This window comes from Mirounga angustirostris, unplaced genomic scaffold (genome assembly GCF_029215605.1).
Source record: "Mirounga angustirostris isolate CCGP_5_RB_7025 unplaced genomic scaffold, mMirAng1.0.hap1 SCAF_1, whole genome shotgun sequence".
NCBI lineage: Eukaryota > Metazoa > Chordata > Mammalia > Carnivora > Phocidae > Mirounga > Mirounga angustirostris.
The window spans coordinates 80,599,222-80,617,402 of NW_026991709.1; the positions used below are offsets into that span (position 1 = coordinate 80,599,222).

General features: G+C 46.2%; 1 protein-coding gene across 4 annotated transcripts in view; it reads right to left on the reverse strand.

The window, feature by feature from the left end:
- Nucleotides 1-12,368: 12,368 nt before the first annotated feature.
- VPS8 (VPS8 subunit of CORVET complex) overlaps nucleotides 12,369-18,181 on the reverse strand; it is a 252,839-nt gene continuing 247,026 nt past the window's right edge. For 3 of the 4 annotated variants that reach the window (XM_054504291.2, XM_054504292.2, XM_064584184.1), the window contains exons 46-47: nucleotides 15,526-15,606; nucleotides 12,369-13,084 (exon numbers count right to left, since the gene is read on the reverse strand). In XM_054504291.2, the coding sequence (XP_054360266.1) occupies nucleotides 12,935-13,084; nucleotides 15,526-15,606 (231 nt within the window). In that variant the 3' untranslated portion in view covers nucleotides 12,369-12,934. Of the gene's footprint in view, nucleotides 13,085-13,603; nucleotides 13,741-15,525; nucleotides 15,607-18,181 lie in introns of all 4 variants that reach the window. The other variant, XR_010409242.1, reaches the window with a different exon arrangement.

The following is an 18,181-nucleotide window of genomic DNA, read 5'->3' on the forward strand; positions in this document are numbered from 1 at the left end:
GACAGACAGGAAGTCCCCCCAAGTGTGGACAAAGGCTGAGTCAAACTGCCATTTTCCTCTAGGAGCTGTGCAAGGCTTCATAGAATATCAGGGTGTGGAGGAGGCTGTTGGCAGAAGGAGGGGCCCCTGGGATGGAAGCTGGTGAGCCAGGGCTGCCCTCCAGAAGCTCAAGCTCTGACTCCCTGGCGCCTGGAGTTGGCCGTGGGCTGCCCAGAGGACAATACACGAAGAGGCCTTCCCTGAATCTTTGGGCACGTCAAAAGCATCTAATTCTGGAGACGCACCTTTGGAAAAACATTTTCTGTAGGCAGAGCTGAGTGGAAACATGCTGTTTCTAAAAGGATCCCCAAAGCTCTGAATTATTTATTCACTAAAGCATTCATCATTGATGAGGCCCCCTGTTGGCTTTCCTCCCCCACAAACACCTTTCCTCCCCCTCACCACAGAAGGTTCTGGTTGGCAGTGTTACCTTTGGAAAGCGTCTTCCCACCCATCACTTGGACCTTTGCTATAGATGGAGCAGATCGTTTTTATTTTTATTTTTCAGAAGAGCAGACAGCCTTCCTCAGCTCTCATGTGGGCCAGTGGGGGGACTCCTGAGTGGCAACCCAGCACTCTTCCCGGCACTCCATTCTGCTGTTTGTGGAGAACTGGGCAGGACTCTCCCCTTGATGGCGGTGGTGGTTGGGGGCACGCAAACACAATGGGCAGGGGCACTCGGCTGAAGCTGCGAGCTGAGAGTAACCGTTTTCAGGTGGGCCACAGTAATATTCAAATACTTACTGTTTACCAGGAAGGAACAAAACTGTGATGGATACTGCCGTGTTTTGACCAACCAGAATCCACTCCCCTCCCCCATCAGGGCCTTGATGTCCTTTCAGAGCGTCATCTCTTCCTTCTCCACAGGCGGGCAGCGTGAGAAGAGACTCTTCAGACCAGGTACATGCTCTCCCCAAACTGTACCTGAAGGGTCTATGGAAACTTCCTCCCCAGAGCCTTCCTTTACCACCTGTCACAGCCAAGGGGTGAGCATGTGACCTAACAAAGCCACTGGAGCTCAGCACTGGGGCTGGAGTGGGGGACACTTAGAGCTGCCTGCTCTTGGTCTGCTCCTGGATCCTGGGAGCTCCCCCGGTCCCCTCTGTGAGCTCCATGGAGATGTCAGCAGAACTGTTGCTGTTGCTGAGTCTAGAAATACTTCCGGACAAATATTTGCCCCTAAGGGACTGCTTCGAAGCAGGGCCTGACATCACTGCAGAGTAGAACATCTGCTCAGTGCCATGAGAAGGGACAGGGACAGTGGCTTCCAGATGGCAGGGACTGGGGCTCAGCTCAGGCCTGCCACATCCCCAGTGCCCAGGGCTGCCCAGCACTCAGAGTCCGTTTCTCATCTACCCTCAGGAGGGACGAGAGGGCTCTTCAAATCCAATCCAGAGTATACTCTTAGGAAGGCATGACCTGAATATAAAGATGCTGTAATTTATTCAATGGTACTGTGACTGGAATGAGAGGTTAAAGAACTCAAGGACTGGGAAAATAGGACAGGGGCTAAAGAGTCATTTGTTGTTTACTGGCCCTGATTTTAACAGAAGTTCTGATATTCAGAATAGCTTTTGCTCTTTAGACTATAAAATGAAGAAGGGCAATTACCAAATTTTGCTTTGAGAATATCAAGTGCCTTTGGCTTTAATTTTAGGCTCATTGAGAAACCTGCTATGTAATTTGGGCAGGGAGCATCTGGAATATCTGGAATCACAGTTCTGAGTTCAAATCCCTGATCTGTCACTTAAAAAATTACATTTCAGGTGTACAGCTTTATAATTCGGTATCTGTATGTACTACAAAGTGGTCACCACCATCCATCACCAAACACTTGACTCCTTCAACCATTTTGCCCACCCTTCAACCCCCTTCCCCTCTGGTAACCACTAGTCTTTTCTCTGTATCTGTGAGTTTGTTTTGTTTTATTTATTTGCTTTGTTTTTTTTTAGATTCCACATTTGAGTGAAATCATACAGTACTTGTCTTTTTCTGTCTGACTTATTTCGCTTAGCATAAGACCTACAAGTTCCATCCATATTGTTGTAAACATCAAGATCTCATTTTTTTTTTAAGATTTTATTTATTTATTTGAGAGAGAGAAAGCAAGAGACAGAGCACAAGTGGAGGAGGAGGGGCAAGGGAGAGGGAGAAGCAGACTCCCCACTGAGCAGGAAGCCCAGTGTGGGGCTCTATCCCAGGATGCTGGGGATCATGACCTGAGCCAAAGGCAGATGCTTAACCATCTGAGCCACCCGGGTGCCCTGATCTCATTCTTTTTTATGGCTGAATAATATTCCACTTTGTAAATATGCCACATCTTCTTTATCCATTCATCTATCAGTGGATACTTTGGTTGTTTCCGTATCTTAGTTATTATAAATAATGCTGAAATGGACACAAGGGTGCATATATCTTTTTGAATTAGTGTTTTCATATTCTTCAGATAAATACTCAGAAGTTGAATTACTGGATCATATGGTAGTTCTTAATTTTTTGAGGAAGAAACATGCTGTTTTCTGTAGTGGCTGCACCAATTTACATTCCCACTAATAGTGTACAAGGGTTCCCTTTTCTCTACATCCTCTCCAACAATTGTCATTTCTTGCCTTTTTGGTAATAGACATTCCAATAGGTATTAAAGAATATATCATTGTGGTTTTGATGTGCATTTTCCTAATAATTGGTGATACTGAACACCTTTTCATGTGCTTGTTGGCCATCTGTATGTCCTCTTTGGAGAAATGTCTATTCAGATCCTCTGCCCATTTTTTAATCAAGTTTTGTTGTTGTTATTATTGTTATTGAGTTGTATGAGTTCCTTGTATGTTTTGGATATTAACCCCTTATTGGATATATGGTTTACAAATATCTTCTCCATTCAGTAGGTTGCCTTTTTGTTTGATGATGGGTTTTTTTGTTTTTTTGGGTTTTTTTGCTGTGCAGTTGATGTAGTCCCATTTGTTTATTTTTGCTTTTTTTCCTTTGCCTTTGGAGTCAGATCCACAAAGACATTACTAAGATCAATATCAAGGAGTTTACGCCTATGTTTTCTTCTAGGAATTTTATGGTTTCAGGTGTTACATTCAGGTCTTCAATCTATTTTGAATTAATTTTTGTGTGTAGTGTAAAATAGTCATTTAATTCAATTCCTTTGCATGTAGCTGTCCAGTTTTCCCAGCACCATTTATTGAAGAGACAGTCCTTTCTCCATTGTGTGTTCTTGGATCTTTTGTCATAGATTTATTTTATATATATATATAAATTTTTTTTTTTTTTTTGGTGGGGGGCTCTTAGTTCTGTTCCATTGACTTTTGTATCTGTTTTTGTACCAATGCCATACTGTTTTAATTACTCTAGCTTTGTGGTATAGTGTAAAATCAGAGAGTGTGGTATCTCTGGATTTGTTACTTTTTTTTTTTAAAGATTTTATTTATTTATTTGAGAGAGAATGAGAGAGAGAGAGAGCATGAGAGGGGGCAGGGTCAGAGGGGGAAGCAAACTCCCTGCTGAGCGGGGAGCCCGATGCGGGACTTGATCCCGGGACTCCAGGATCATGACCTGAGCCGAAGGTAGTTGCTTAACCAACTGAGCCACCAGGCGCCCTGGGTTTGTTATTCTTACTCATTCTTTCTCAAGATTGCTTTGGCTATTTGGGATCTTTTGTGTGGTTCCATGAAAATTTTAGAATGATTTGTTCTAGTTCTGTGGAGTATGCCATTGGTATTTTGATAAGTATTGCATTGAATCTGTAGATTGCTTTGGGTGGTATGGACATTTTAACACTATTAATTCTTCCAACTCATGAGCATGGAATATCTTTCCATTTGTGTCTTTTTCAATTTCTTTCATCAGCATCTTATAATTTTCAATGCACAGGTCTTTAACCTCCTTGGTTAAATTTATTTCTGAGCATTTCAGAATTTTTCAATGCAATTTTAACTGGGATTGTTTTTTTAATTTCTCTGTTTTTTGTCATTAGTAGAAATGCCATAGATTTCTGTATGTTGATTTTTTTTTAAAAAGATTTTATTTATTTATTTGACAGGGAGAGAGACAGAGAGCCCAAGCAGGGGGAGCAGCAGAGGGAGAGGGAGAAGCAGGCTCTCAGCTGAGCAGGGAGCCCAATGCAGGGCTCGATTCCAGGACCCTGGGATCATGACCTGAGCTGAAGGCAGACGCTTAACAACTGAGCCACCCAGGCGCCCCTGTATGTTGATTTTGTATCATGCAACTTTACTGAATTCATTTATTAGTTCTAACAGTTTTTTGGTGGATTCTTTAGGGTATCCTATATATATAGCATCGTGTCATCTGCAAACAGTGATAGTTTTACTTCTTCTTTTCTGATTTGGATGCCTGTTATTTCTTTTTCTTGCCTAGTTGCTTTGGCTAGGACTTCCAATACCTTCTCAAATAAAAGTGGTAAAAGTGCACACACTTATCTTGTTCCCGTTCTTTTTTTTTTTTTTCTTGTTCCCATTCTTAAAGGAAAAGTTTTCAGCTTTTCACCATTAAGTATGATGTTAGGTTGTAAGATTGTCATATATGACAACTTGTTGAGGCACCCACTTTTGGTACTCAATACTCACTTTGTTGAGAGATATTTTACCCATAATTGGATGTTGCATTTTGTCAAATGGTTTTTCTGTATCTATTGAGATGATCATATGATCATTATCTTTCATTTTAACATGATGTATCATGTTGATTAATTTGCAGATATTGAACCATCCTTGAATATCTGGAATAATTCCCACTTGACCATAGTGTATGATCCTTTTAATGAATTGTTGGATTTCATCTGCTAATATTTTGTCGAGGATGTTTGCATCTATGTTCATCAAGGATATTGGCCTATTTTTTTTTGTTTTTGGTATCCTTATCTGGTTTTGGTATTAGGATAATACTGGCCCCATTAAATGTGTTTGGCAGCTTTCCCTCCTCTTCAATTTTTTGAAGTAGTTTGAGAAGGACAGGTAGTAAATCTTTGAATGTTTGGTAGAATTCACCAATGAATCCAACCTAGCCCAGACTTTTTCTTTTTTCTTTATTGGGAGGTTTCTGATTACTTTTTCAATCTGCTTACTAGTAATTGGACTATTCAAATTTTCTATTTCTTCATAATTCAGTCTTAGAAGATTGTTTGTTTCTAGGAATTTATCCATTTCCTCTAGGTTGTCCTGTTTGTTGGTATATAATTGTTCATAGTAGTCTCAGGATCCTTTGTATTTCTGTAGTATCAATTGTAACTTCTTTTTCATTCTTGATTTTATTTATTTGAGTCCTCTCTTTTTTCTTGGGTTGTCTAAGGGTTTGTTGATTTTATCTTTTCAAAGAATCAGCTCTTAGTTTCATTTATCTTTTCTTTTGTCCTTTTAGTCTTTATTTCATTTATTTCCATTCTGATCTTTATAATTTTTTCCTTTTACTAATACTTGACATTGTTGTTTTTCTAGTTCTTTCTAGTTCTTTACACCTACATTCTCTAGGTGTAAAGAAAGGTTTTTATTTTTTTGAGGTAGGCCTGTATTGCTATGAACATTCCACTTAGAACTACTTTTGCTGCACCCCATAGATTTTGATATGTTCTATTTCTTTTTTTTTTAAAGATTTATTTATTTATTAGAGAGAAACAGAGACAGAGAGAGTACAAGCAGGGGGAGAGGCAGGGGCAGAGGGAGAGGGAGAAGCAGACTCCCCGCTGAGCTGGGAGCTGGATGTGGGACTCGATCCCAGGACTTGGAGATCATGACCTGAACCGAAGGCAGATGCTTAACCATCTGAGCCACCCAGGCACCCCGATATGTTCTATTTCTGTTTCCATTTGTCTCTAGGTAATTTTTTATTTCTCCTTTGATTTCTTTGATGACCCCATTGGTTGTTTAGTAGCATGTTATTTGATTTCCACATTTTTGTGGTTTTTCCCATTTTCCTCTTGTAATTAATTTCTAGTTTCAGGTCAGAAAAGATGCTTTATGTGATTTAAATTTTCTTGAATTTACTGAGATTTGTTTTGTGGCCCAACACGTGACTGTTCTGGAAAATGTTCCATGTACCTTCCATCTGCTTTAGGATGGAATGTTCTGTATATATCTAGTAAGTCCATCTGGTCTAATGTGTTGTTTAAGACCAATATATTCTAATTAACTTTTTGCTTGGATGATCTATCCAATGATGAAAATAAGGTATTAAAATCCTTTACTATTATTGCATTGCTTTTAATTTATCTCTTTAGGTCTGTTAATATTTGCTGTATATACTTTGGTGCTCCTATGTTGGGTGCATATATATTTACAAATGTTATATCTTTTTGGATTGAACTCATCATTTTTAAAAAAGATTTTATTTATTTGAGAGAGAGCAAGAGAGTGAGTGAGGGCGCACAAGCAGGGGGAGCTGCAGAGGGAGAGAGAGAAGCAGACTCCCTGCTGAGCAGGGAGCCCAACCTGGGGCTTGATCCCAGAACCCTGGGATCATGACTTGAGCTGAAGGCAGATGCTTAACTGACTGAGCCACTCAGGCACCCTAACCCCTTTATCATTATGTAATGCCTTTTTTGTCTTTTATTAGTCTTTGTTTTAAAGTGTGTTTTGTCTGATATGCATATAATTACTTGCTTTTCATTTCCATTTGCATGGAATTATCTTTTTCTATCCCTTCACTTTCAGTCTGTGCATATCTCTAGATCTGAAGTGAGACTCTTGTAGGCACCATATAGATAGTTCTTTTTTTTTTTTAAAGATTTTATTTATTTTGACAGAGAGAGAGAGAAACAGCGAGAGAGGGAACACAAGCAGGGGGAGTGGGAGAGGGAGAAGCAGGCTTCCCGCGGAGCAGGGAGCGTGATGCGGGGCTTGATCCCAGGACCCTGGGACCATGACCTGAGCTGAAGGCAGACGCTCAATGACTGAGCCACCCAGGTGCCCTGCTGTCTTTTTTTTTTTTTTTTTTTTAATCTATTCAGCCACCCTGCATTTTTTGACTGGTGAATTTAGTTCATTTCCATTGAAAGTAATTACTGATGAGTACATACTTATTGCCGTTTTGTTGTTTTCTGGCTGTTTTGGTAGTTCCTCCCTGTTCCTTCTTCTCCTGGTCTCTTCCCTTGCGGTGGTTGTCTGTCTTTCTCTTCCTTTCTCTTTTTTTCTTTCTCTCTCTCTCTTTCCTTTCTCCTTCCTTCTATCCTTCCTTCCTTTTCTTTCTTTTTCTCTTTTTTTATCCTCTTCTTTCTCTCTCTCTCTTTCTTTCTTACTCTCTTCCTTTCTTCGTCTCAATATTATTTGGGCTCTTTTTCTTTTTTGTGTATCATAGGTTTTTGGTTGTGGTTACCATAAGGTTTCTATATATTGGAACAAACACAGAACATCTGTTTTAGGCAGATAGTTGCTTATGTTTGAACACACTCTAATAGCACTACATTTTTACTCCCCCTCCCTAGTTTTGTTTTTGATGTCCTATTTTACATCTTTTATTTTGTGTATCCCTTAACAACTTCTTGTAGTTACTGTTGATTTTATTATTTTTGTCTTTTAATCTTCATACTAGCTTTGTAAGTGGCTGATCCACTGCCTTTATTATGTATTTGCCTTCACAAGTGGTATTTTTTCTTTCATTTGTTTTACTATTTCTGGTTATAGTTTTTCTGTCCCACTTAAGACCCTTTAACATTTCTTGTGAGGTTGGTTAAATGATGAACTCCTTTGGTTTTTGCCTATTTGGGAACCTTCAATTCTAGATGATAATCTTGTCAGGTAGAGTATTCTTGGTTGAATACTTTCAGTGCTTTAAATATATCCTGCCAGTCCCTTCTGGCTGCAAATTTTCTGCTGGAAAATCAGCTGATAGTCCTATGGGGTTTTCCTTGTATATGATTATTTGGTTTTTTTCTTGCTGCTTTTAAGATTCTCTCTTTAACATTTACCATTTTAATTATAAATGTATTCATGTGGCTTTCTTTGGGTTCATCTTATTTGGAACTCTCTGCTTCCTGGACCTGAATGTCCTCTTCTTTTCCCAGGTTAGGGGAGTTTTCAGCCATTATTGCTTCAAATAAGTTTTCTGTCCCCTTCTCTCTCTCTGCTCTTTCTGGGACCTCTATAATGTGAATGTTATTGTACTTGATGTTTTCCTAGAGACCCCTTAAATATCCTCACTTTTACAAAATTCTTGTGTCTTTTCCCTGTTCTGGTGATTTCCCCTATTCTCTCTTTGATTGCTGATCTGCATCATCTTATCTACTGTTCACTCCCTCTAGTGTATTTTTCATTTGAATTATTGTAATCATCAGCTCTGATTGGTTCTTATATTATCTCTCTGTTATAGTTTTCCCTATGTTCCTGCATTCTTCTCCCAATTTCAATGAGCATTTTTATGACCATTACTTTGAACTCTTTGTCAGATGAATTACCTCTATTTCATTATGATTTTTTTCTTGGGGTTTTTATCTTGTTCTTTTGTTTGAAACATATTTCTCTGTCTCATTTTATTTTGATTTTCTGTTTGTTTCTATAAATTAGGAGGAACACTTACCTGTCCTGGTCTGGAAGGAGTGGCCTCGTGTAGGAGCATTTCCTGTGGAGACTGTGTGTGACTGACTGGAAGCTTTGGCAGGCTGGCGGGAGCTAAGCAGTTGTGGGCTGGGGTGGAGGGGTATCTCAGGGCACTCACTCCATGTCAGGGCTGCCTTGGCACAGTGGTTATAGCTGGAGTGAGCACATGCCAGGGTGTCCTTGGGTGCACCACGCTAAGGCCACCTTGATGGGACAGCTGGATTTGAAGTGGGCCTGGGCTGGGGGAGCTAGGGTGTGCCTTGTCAGGGCCACCCTGGGGGCAGTCCCTGGGTGCACAATGCCAGAGCTGCCCTGGCAGGCTGGCTGGAGCTGGAGCAGGCTGGGGGTCCTGGGGTACACCATGCCAGGGCCACCCTGGTGAGATGGCTGGAATGTGCAAAGACCAGAGGAGTCCTGGGGCCTTTGCAGGACAGTGGGCATGGGCTGGGAGGGAATCCCTGGGTGTGCTGCACTGGGGCTGTATTGGTGGGATGACTGGGTTGGGTGGATGCTGGGAGTGGAGGGGGTAGTCTCAGAGTGCACTGCGCCAGAGCTATCTTGAGGGGGATGGCTGGAGCTGGTGTGGGCCAGGGGTCCAGGGTGCACTGGGGCAGTCCTAACAGGCTGGTGTGAGCGCCTGGACCCTGCTCCTGCCTATGCTATCAAGGTGGAGGGCGAGTGTAAAAAATGGCATGGACCATGCCTGTTACCCTGGAGAGTTCCAGCAGTTCCCTGCCAGTTTGGTGGCTGCCCTAAGGTTAGTAAATGGATTTGCTTCGCTTATAATCTAATTAGCCTTTAAGCCACTGTTGTTTTTACTGTGCCTCAGGGTAGGGGAGTCTGGACTGGGACCCTCAGTCACCTCCCTCTCTATCGCACTGGGGGAGGGGGGTGTTCCCATGGTTACCATGTCTCCATCTCTCCTAGTCTTCTCTATGTGGTCCCTCTACTGTTTGTTGGGCTGTTCAATCAGCCCTCAGTTTTTTTGAAGGAATTGCTCTCTACGTAGGTGTATATAAATTGTGTCAGTGGGAGGAGGTGAGTTTAGGGTCGTTCTCTGCTGCCATCTTGGACCACCTTCCTTAATTTTACTACTTTTGTCTTTTAACCTTCATGCTTGCCTTGTGATCGATCCACTAGGTTTGTTGTATTTTTCCAGTGAGATTTTTAAAAAATATTTTCTCTACACCCAGTGTGGGGCTTGAACTCATAACCTCAAGATCAAGAGTTGCACACTATTCTGACTGAGCTAGCCAGGCACTGCTTTCCAGTGAGATTTTTGCTTTAATATGCTTCCTTATTAGTGCCATTTCTTTTCAGCTTAAATAAATCCCTTTAAAACACTTACTGTAGGGCTGGTTTAGTGGTGATGAACTCCTTTAGCTTTTGCTTATCTGGAAAGCAAAATCTCTCAATCTCTTAATCGCTCCTTAAATTCTGAATGGTAATCTTGCTGGGCAGAGAACTCTTGGTTGGAAGTTTTTTCCTTTTTGAACTTCGAATATGTCATGCCATTTCCTCCTGGTCAGTAAAGTTTCTGCTGAAAAATCTGATAGCTTTATGGGGTTTTCCTTATATATAACAAGTTGTTTTTCCTCCTGCTGCTCCTGATTCTCTCTTTAATTTCTACCATTTTTTTCAAAAGATTTTATTCATTTATTTAAGAGAGAGAGAACATAAGCGGTGGGGGGAGTGGAGGAGCAAAGGGAGAGAGAAGCAGACTCACTGCTGAGCAGGGACCCCCATGTGGGGCTTTATCCTAGGACCCCGGAATCATGACCTGAGCCAAAGGTAGACGCTTGACTGACTGAGCCACCCAGGTGCCCCTAGTTTCTACCATTTTAATTATAATGTGTGTTAGTGTGGTTTTCTTTGGTTTATCCTGGACCTGGATGTCTGATTCCTTTCCCAAATTAGTTTTCAGCCACTATTTCTTCAAATAATTTTTTTGGCCCTTTTTTCCTTCCTCTGGGATCTATGTAATGTGAATTGTATTCTGCTTGATAAGACCCAAAGGTCCCTTAAGGTATTTTCACTCTTTTAAAAATTTTCTTCATTTTATTGCTTTGTCTGGGTGAGTTCCATTGCTCCTCCTCATCCAGTTCATTGATCTGTTCTTCTACTTCAGTCTCTTGTGGAACCCCTCTGTATTTTTTAGTTTAGTTATAACTTCTGTTTGGTACTTTCTTATATATTCTCCTTGTTGAAGTTCTGTGCTCATCCATTCTTCTCCCGAGTTTGGTGAGCATCCTTATGACCATTTTATCAGGTAGTTTGCAAATCTGTTTCATTTAGTTCTTTTCCTGAGGTCTTGTGCTTTTGTTTGGAGCTATTCTTCTATCCCCTAATTTTGCCTAACTCTCCACGTTTCTAAGTATTAGGTGAGTCAGTGACCTCTCTCAATGTTGAAGAAGTGGCCTTTTGTAGGTGTCCTGTGGGATGCAGAAGGACAATCTCCTTTGGTCCCCTACGTGAGCTGTGTGCCCCCTCCTACTGGGCTGGGCCATGGCTGTGGTACTCTGGGGGGGCAGGTGGCCCCTGGCCCGACTGCAGGGTGTCAGGCCTACTGCAGTGTGTTTGGGTGGGGCTGTCAGTGGGGTGTAACTTCTCTGGGGCTAGCAGATTAGACGGAGAATTCCAAAATGGCCCACCAGTATCTCAGCCCCCAGGGGAAATCTGCTGTTTCCTCTTTGGCAGATGCTTTAAGGTTAATAAATGGGTCTCCTTTACTTAGTCTACGTGCTTTTTAAATTGGTGTTTTTGCACTGGTTTCTGGGTACAGTCTGTGCCTCAGCTCTTTAAGAGTGGGTTTTCCATTTTTTACTGTTTGTTTTTCTGGACATAGCCCCACTGATTTTCAAAACCTAGTGTTTTGGGGGCTCATCTCTCCTGATCTCCTGTGGAGGATCTAAGGTTTGCGGTGTATTTGATGTGCAGCTCAAATGCCTCACTCCTCAGGGAAAAGTTCCATACACACTTGTGCTTCCCCGTGGCTGATGTTTTCCCCTGGCAAGTCTGTGTCTTTGCCTCTTTCCCAGCTTGATGTTGTCCTTTCAGGCTTTGTTGTGGAGGCTCTCTTCGTTCCATTTTCAGTTCCCTTTCAGAGGGAATTATTCCGTATGTAGTTGTTGATTTGTTGTGTCCCTGGGAGGAGACGGGTTCAGGATCTTGTTACACTGCCATCTTGAACTCAACTTTGTTCTGCCATTTTTCTTTTTTGAGGGAGAGCGAGCAAGCACTAAGAGCTGGGGGGGCGGGGAGGAAGGGGCAGAGCGAGGGAGAAAGAGAATCTTAAACAGATTCCATGCTCAGCACGGAGCCCCATGTGGGGCTCGATCTCACGACCCTGAGATCACGACCTGAGCGGAAGTCAAGAGTCGGATACTTAACTGACAAGCCGCCCTGCCATTTCAGGTGTGTGCTGCCTTGGTTAAATTATTCATCATGTGAGTCTCAGCTTCTTTTTTTCTGTAAAAGAGGGTTGAATTTGAACTAATGAAACTGAATTGTGGGGGAGCCTGGGTGGCTCAGTCATTGGGCATCTACCTTTGGCTCAGGTCATGATCCCAGGGTCCTGGGATCGAGCCCCGCGTCGGGCTCCCTGCTCCTCGGGAAGCCTGCTTCTCCCTCTCCCACTCCCCCTGGTGTGTTCCCTGTGTCAAATAAATAAAAAAAATCTTAAAAAACAACAAAAAACCCCAAAAAACTGAATTGTGGCAACAAGGGCTCTAAATGTCCCTCATGACTGGACAGACTGAGAGCTGGCCAGCAGGCCTGCAGAACTTAAACAGAGAGGCATTTATTGTTAGGGCAAAGCTTACACTCAAATGGGTTTTCACGTAAACGCATCAAAAGGGCGATGCCCTGCCCCCAGGTGTTTGCTTTCAGTTCTCCTGCTGCCTGGCCCACCACTGTTCTGTCTTCCCGACGGCAGCAAGAGCTCGAGTTCCTCCATGTTACCCGGCAGCTGGAGGGGACCAAGTAGGACAGACTCCTGAATGCCATCTGCCCGAGTCCCATCTATTCTCAAAGCTTCAGGGAAACTGAAAAAAGTCCCAAAGGGCAAAGCATATGTTCTTAAAAAGCTGGATGGAAGTATGAGACATTCCTTTGCTGAAAAAGCAAACAAAATCAACTGGTCGGTGAAGTGATGCTGCTGCAACATCCTGGGAGAGACAGGGAGTCTCCCCGGGGCATGACGGGCGTGGAGAAAGGCCCGGGCACGGACATCCACCTCGGCTCAGAAGGGGGCAGGCGGAGGGGCCAAGCCAGTTAGAGACGGGTCCCTCCCTGGCTGCATCAGGATCGTGTCTGGTCTCCAGTGCCAGGCCCCCCAAGAGGCCTCAGTCCTCAGTCACAGGTGGGGGAATGAGCTGCAGCTGGAAATTCTCATTCTGGAAGACGCTGTTGAAAGCAGGGCCACTCTGGGAGCCACTGAATGGCCTGTAGCTCTCACTGCTGCGATTCTGGGAGAGCTCTGTGAGGAGAGCCAGCTGCAAAAGAAGGGACACCCATCAGCCAAGGTGTGTGGAACAGAGGTGGAGGAGCCTTGATCCCCCTGCCTCGGATACACAAGGGACGGGGCTACACCACAGGGAAGTATAAAACTGGCTCTGGATCCCAGGGCAATGACCCCGGATTACGATCCCTGGCTCTGACGTCTCCTGTGTAACCTGTCCAGCCCCCACTTCAGCTGTGAGGAGGGAGCCGTAAGCCATGGCAGGGCCGGCAGGTCTGGGTCAGGCTCCGGACCCCACGTCCGCAGGAACTTCTACTAGTGCAAGGTCACTGCAACGAGTGCGCTATGCTACGTCCTCTACGTGTGTATGGTTTCTAACCTTCCACAAGAACCCTCTGCGTACAAAACGCAGAGTTCTCAGCGTTAACGTGACCTAAGTCACTCAGTGCTGAGTGGTAGTGCGGGACTCAACCTCAGGTCCACGTGGCAATTTCTGCTTAGCCGAGCCACCTATGGTCCTGCCTTCCCTGGTCTGGCACCGGTTCCTACTCACCCACCGTGCCAGGAACTCTGTCCTCTGCTGATCTAGCCGGTAAGGGGTTCTCTCTCCATCCAGGCAGTGACGACGCAAGGGCCACGTGTATCCATTCGTCACTTCTGTGGAAAACTCACTACCAGTGACTGTGGGAACTGGAGACACAGCAGACGGGCCTCTCAGTTCAAAGTGCCCACTTATCTAAAGCACTCCAGCACCAGTGACGCTCTAGGGCGCAGCCGACGACTCTGGCTCAGGAGCCCCACCTGCGAGTTACTCAGCCGGCCATGGACGCACAGCTCAAGTCGTCCTGCCGGGACTCGCACTGAGGGCCCGGCCTGGGGAGACACATGTCCCTTGGTCCACAGAGCCCCATCTTTGCCACTTCTCATCCTCTCTAACCCTCTCAGCTGCCCATCAGCCTGTGAAGTTCTCCCTAAGAACAATTCTGTAGAAGACTAGGAACAGAACAGGCAACAGATGGTACATAAACTCAAAGTTCTTCCACATTCAGACACTGGGAGGTTTAGAAAGATCAACTGAAAAAATATTTTCTATTTCCTAAGAGAAGATCTGTGTTCTACTTCTGTAACTTTGTGATCTAGAAATCAAGGAATAGTGAATAATGGCTCCACAGTTTGAAGCAGAGCTTCCTTAGGAGGCTCAGACAGCCAACTCATGGGGCAGAGCCTGGCTGAGGCTGAGAACTCAGCAAAGCCGCTGGGCACCATTCCGGAGACCCCTGGGGAAGCTTCCTGGAATAAAAACCGACTCTCCAAGAGGGAACACTGCTTTTCCTCGGGGCTACCCCCCCCCCCCCCAGGTATTTGCAGAAGAGCAGGGAGGGGGCCAGGGAGTCCAGGCACAGAAGCTGAGCCACACACGGTGTGTGTGAGCTCAAGCGGAGCGCCGAGAATAAATCGGGCCCGGCTGGAGTCTAGGTAGGACTTGGGACGCGGAGAAGGTGGTAGTTTGGACTCCACCTTCCAGGGATGAGAGGCAGGAAAGAGTTTTAACAAGGGGGTGACCAGACACTGGGGTTTGGAGCGAGTCCCCAGGCAGCAGGGACAGAAGACTTGCAGTGGCCTCTGTGAGTGACCGTTTGGAGGGAAAGGGGAGAAATCCACAGGAGGTACAGAGAAGATGCCTCCGGGGGCTCCCTGGGGAGCGGAGGGGTGCCGCCAGGCTTCTGCTCTGGGTGATTGGCTGGGTGCCCAGGCAGCAGGTGAAGAAGAACAGGTGGAGGGAGTTATCGGGCACCCCCGGGACGTGCCTGGGGGGCGCGCAGACGGACGCGAGGGCAGGACCGCTAGCAGCTCTCCCGGGCCGTCCTCTTCTACGGTTCCGGACGGGTCCCAGTCATTTCAGCCCCTGGCCCTCGGCAATAAAGACCCATTTGCCCAGTGTCCGCTGCAGTCAGGTGCAGTCGGGCGCCTACGTTCTGGACAACAGAAATGAGATCTACACCTTCTAGAACCGTCTGGACATAGTTTATTTCCTCCTGCTCTCCTTTTCCTCCACCTTGCCAGCCGGCGTGCAGTGGTGACGGGGAAGCCGGGGAAGCCGGAGCAGCCCGGCTAAACCACGCGAGTGGGCGCCCCGAGCCAAGGACGCCAGGAGAGAGGAGGACGCCGGAGACAGGCTCCGGGCAGGCGCCCCGGCGGCCCGCGTTCCCACGTCCGTCTTGGGTGCCCGTCATTCAGCGGCTGTGTTCACGGCCAAACGCGCTCGGCCGGCGCAGACGGGGCCGTCGTTAGTACCCACACGGCCGGGACGGAGCTCTGGCCACCTCCTCCGGGTCCTCCGCTAATCCCGAGGGCTCCCCGGGGCCAGGGCTCCAAACTGAGGCGGCGGCTGGGGCGAGGGCCGGAGGACGCCACCCTCCCCAGACAGTGGTTATAAAGTGGGAAATAAAATGCGAGCCGCCCCCAAAACATTACCCGGGAGCTTCCTCGGTAGAGACGGCAAAGCTGATCAAAGGCCTGGATTTGCTGCGGGTCCAGGACGGGTTCCGAGGCTGCCTGGAAATCAGAAACGAGAAGGTGACCACCGCGCGCGGGCGGCCTCTGCGCTCGGCCAGGGCGGAGCCAGAAGCCGGTCGCCGCGCCTTTCCGAGGAGACGCAGGCGGCAGCAGGGCGAGACCCTACGGAACAGTCGTGAGAAGCAGGCACGGCCTTCCGCAGCCCCTCGGTGCCACCTGCAGGCTGACCTGTGGAGGGACTGGCCCCACTGGGGTCTCTCTGGGTCTCCACACACAAGCTCCCCTCGGGGCTTGGACCCCCGTTTGCCTCCGGCCCGGCTGCACTCCCGTACCCGCGGCCGAAGCCGGCGGGCAAAGACGCCGCTTCGTAGAGGCGGCCGGGGGGGGGGGGGGGCTTCGTAATTACGCCACGTCCTTTCCCGGCCTCGTGATCAAGCTGGCAGCCCCCTAACGGGGTGGCAAGGTGAGCCTACTGGCTTTCGGAAGAGGTGCAGTTTAACTTCTCTCTACGGCTGTCCGGCTCTGCTCCGCCTGCCACGGTGGCGGGCACGCCGATACTGTGCTGCTCGTCTCCTCTTGGTGGGTCTGCTCCAGCGCTCCTACCCACAGCAAAGAAGTGGGATCCCGGGGAGGCAGCCACAGGCTTTGGAGTCTGAGGTAAACTGGAAGAGCAGTGCGGACGCTAGCTTGCCATGTGACCTTAGGTAAGTTACTTTTCTGAGCCTCAACGGCCTTACCCGGGAGAGGAGAAAATGCTTTCCTTATGGGCTCACCGACAATTAGATGAGACACAGATTTAAAGTGTCGTGAACATGCCTGGCACCTCACAAGGGCTCCGTACATGCTAGCTTCTATTACTACAATTTAGAGATGCCCTTAAATGTTGCTTTCAGGTGTTTTTATGCTGATGTGTAAGATTAGTGAAAAGAGGCCTTTGTTCTGTATTTATTATGAACCTCTCTTGGCATGAATAAAAGCATCACTAAATACACAATGAATGTATCTGTAAAGGAGGATTTCAGTGACGAAGGGTCTGGATGGTGACAGGGTGCCACTCTATGAGGAAGGTACGGTCATGTCCATTTTTTCCCCCTAAGAAGGATTCTGAACTTTAAAAAAAAAAAGCATTACACAGAGGTTACATAAATTTATAATGTGTCTTCCAGGAAGGACTTTGCTTCTTTTCCTCAAAGTTTTTACTATCCTTAAGGGGAAACAATGGACTAAGAGCTCAGAGAGACGAGAGAAACACTACCCTTGAAATCACTCACGCTAGCCTAGTGGGGAGCTGTTTTACCACTTCACCTCCTGAGCAGGCGAAAAGGATCTCCTGTAAGGTCCAGAAGGCAGCTATGAGAGAGAAGGCTCACATCTCATGGCCCCTGGAACCCCATAGTGGTGCCCCACTAAGGTAACGCCTTAGTTCTTGGCGCCCTCAGTGATGTGGGGATGGATGAGGACAAGGCCGCTCAGTGGAGATCCTGAGGAGGACAGTACGATCCAAAACAGCCAGAAAAGAGAAGAGGGGACCCACAGAGGCTCTGCTTTTCATTCTGTGCCACGTCTCTGGGTCTGCCAGACACATGGAGAGATCACTCTCTGAGAATGTTTAAACTTGCCTTGACACTTTTTAGACACCTTTTCTCTGTAATTTGGTAGGAAAACCATCATATTCTTGGAGATTGTGTGGAGTATCACACTTCCGACAGATACTAAGTAAAATACACAGGGAAGACCCAAGCTCAAGATGATCAGAAAGTCTGAGAAACACTACACACCTAGCTTAAACAAAGCAAAACAAGAAAAAATACTTAATTACCTTCGAGATACTTAACAAAAAACATGGTTTTGCCACCTGATTTCCCATGTCCCTTTAGTATCAATGGCATAAACTGGGGAGCGGGGCGGGTTGAGGACAAGGGTGATACTTGCCTTTCACTGGCCATTCAAAGCCTCAGCTGTGGGGCCTGCCACTGCCACAGGCCATATGACAAGGGCCCGGCCACCCCGATGTCACCTTTGCTTATTCCCTGGTTGCTCTGTGTTTCATAAAGGAGGTCCAGACAGAAACAAGTCAGCAGTAGACTAGGGAAGGGAGTGGAGGGGGCGGATTATGGTGAGGGGAAGGCAGGTTAGTTACACAGCAGGTTTAAATGCCAAGTTAGCATCTGATGAAGCAGCAAGAGCCAGAAAAGCTCTCTCCTTATAGAGGTACTTTTATAAAACAGCTCTTTGCTTTGAAGGGATATTGTAAGAAAAAAAAAAAAATCTCGTGAAATGCACTATTGTACTTGTTACGTAAGTGTGGATGGTGCCGGCCACTTAAAGGTGACCCACTTAAGAAATTCCCATCAGGGGCACCTGGGTGGCTCAGTTGTTAAGCGTCTGCCTTCGGCTCAGGTCATGATCCCAGGGTCCTGGGATCGAGCCCCGCATCGGGCTCCCTGCTCAGCGGGAAGCCTGCTTCTCCCTCTCCCACTCCCCCTGCTTGTGTTCCCTCTCTCGCTGTCTCTCTGTCAAAAAATAAATAAAATCTTAAAAAAAAAAAAAAATTCCCATCAGACCTTGCTGAGAAAAGCTGTGCTGGACACAGACCTGCTAATAATTGTATTTT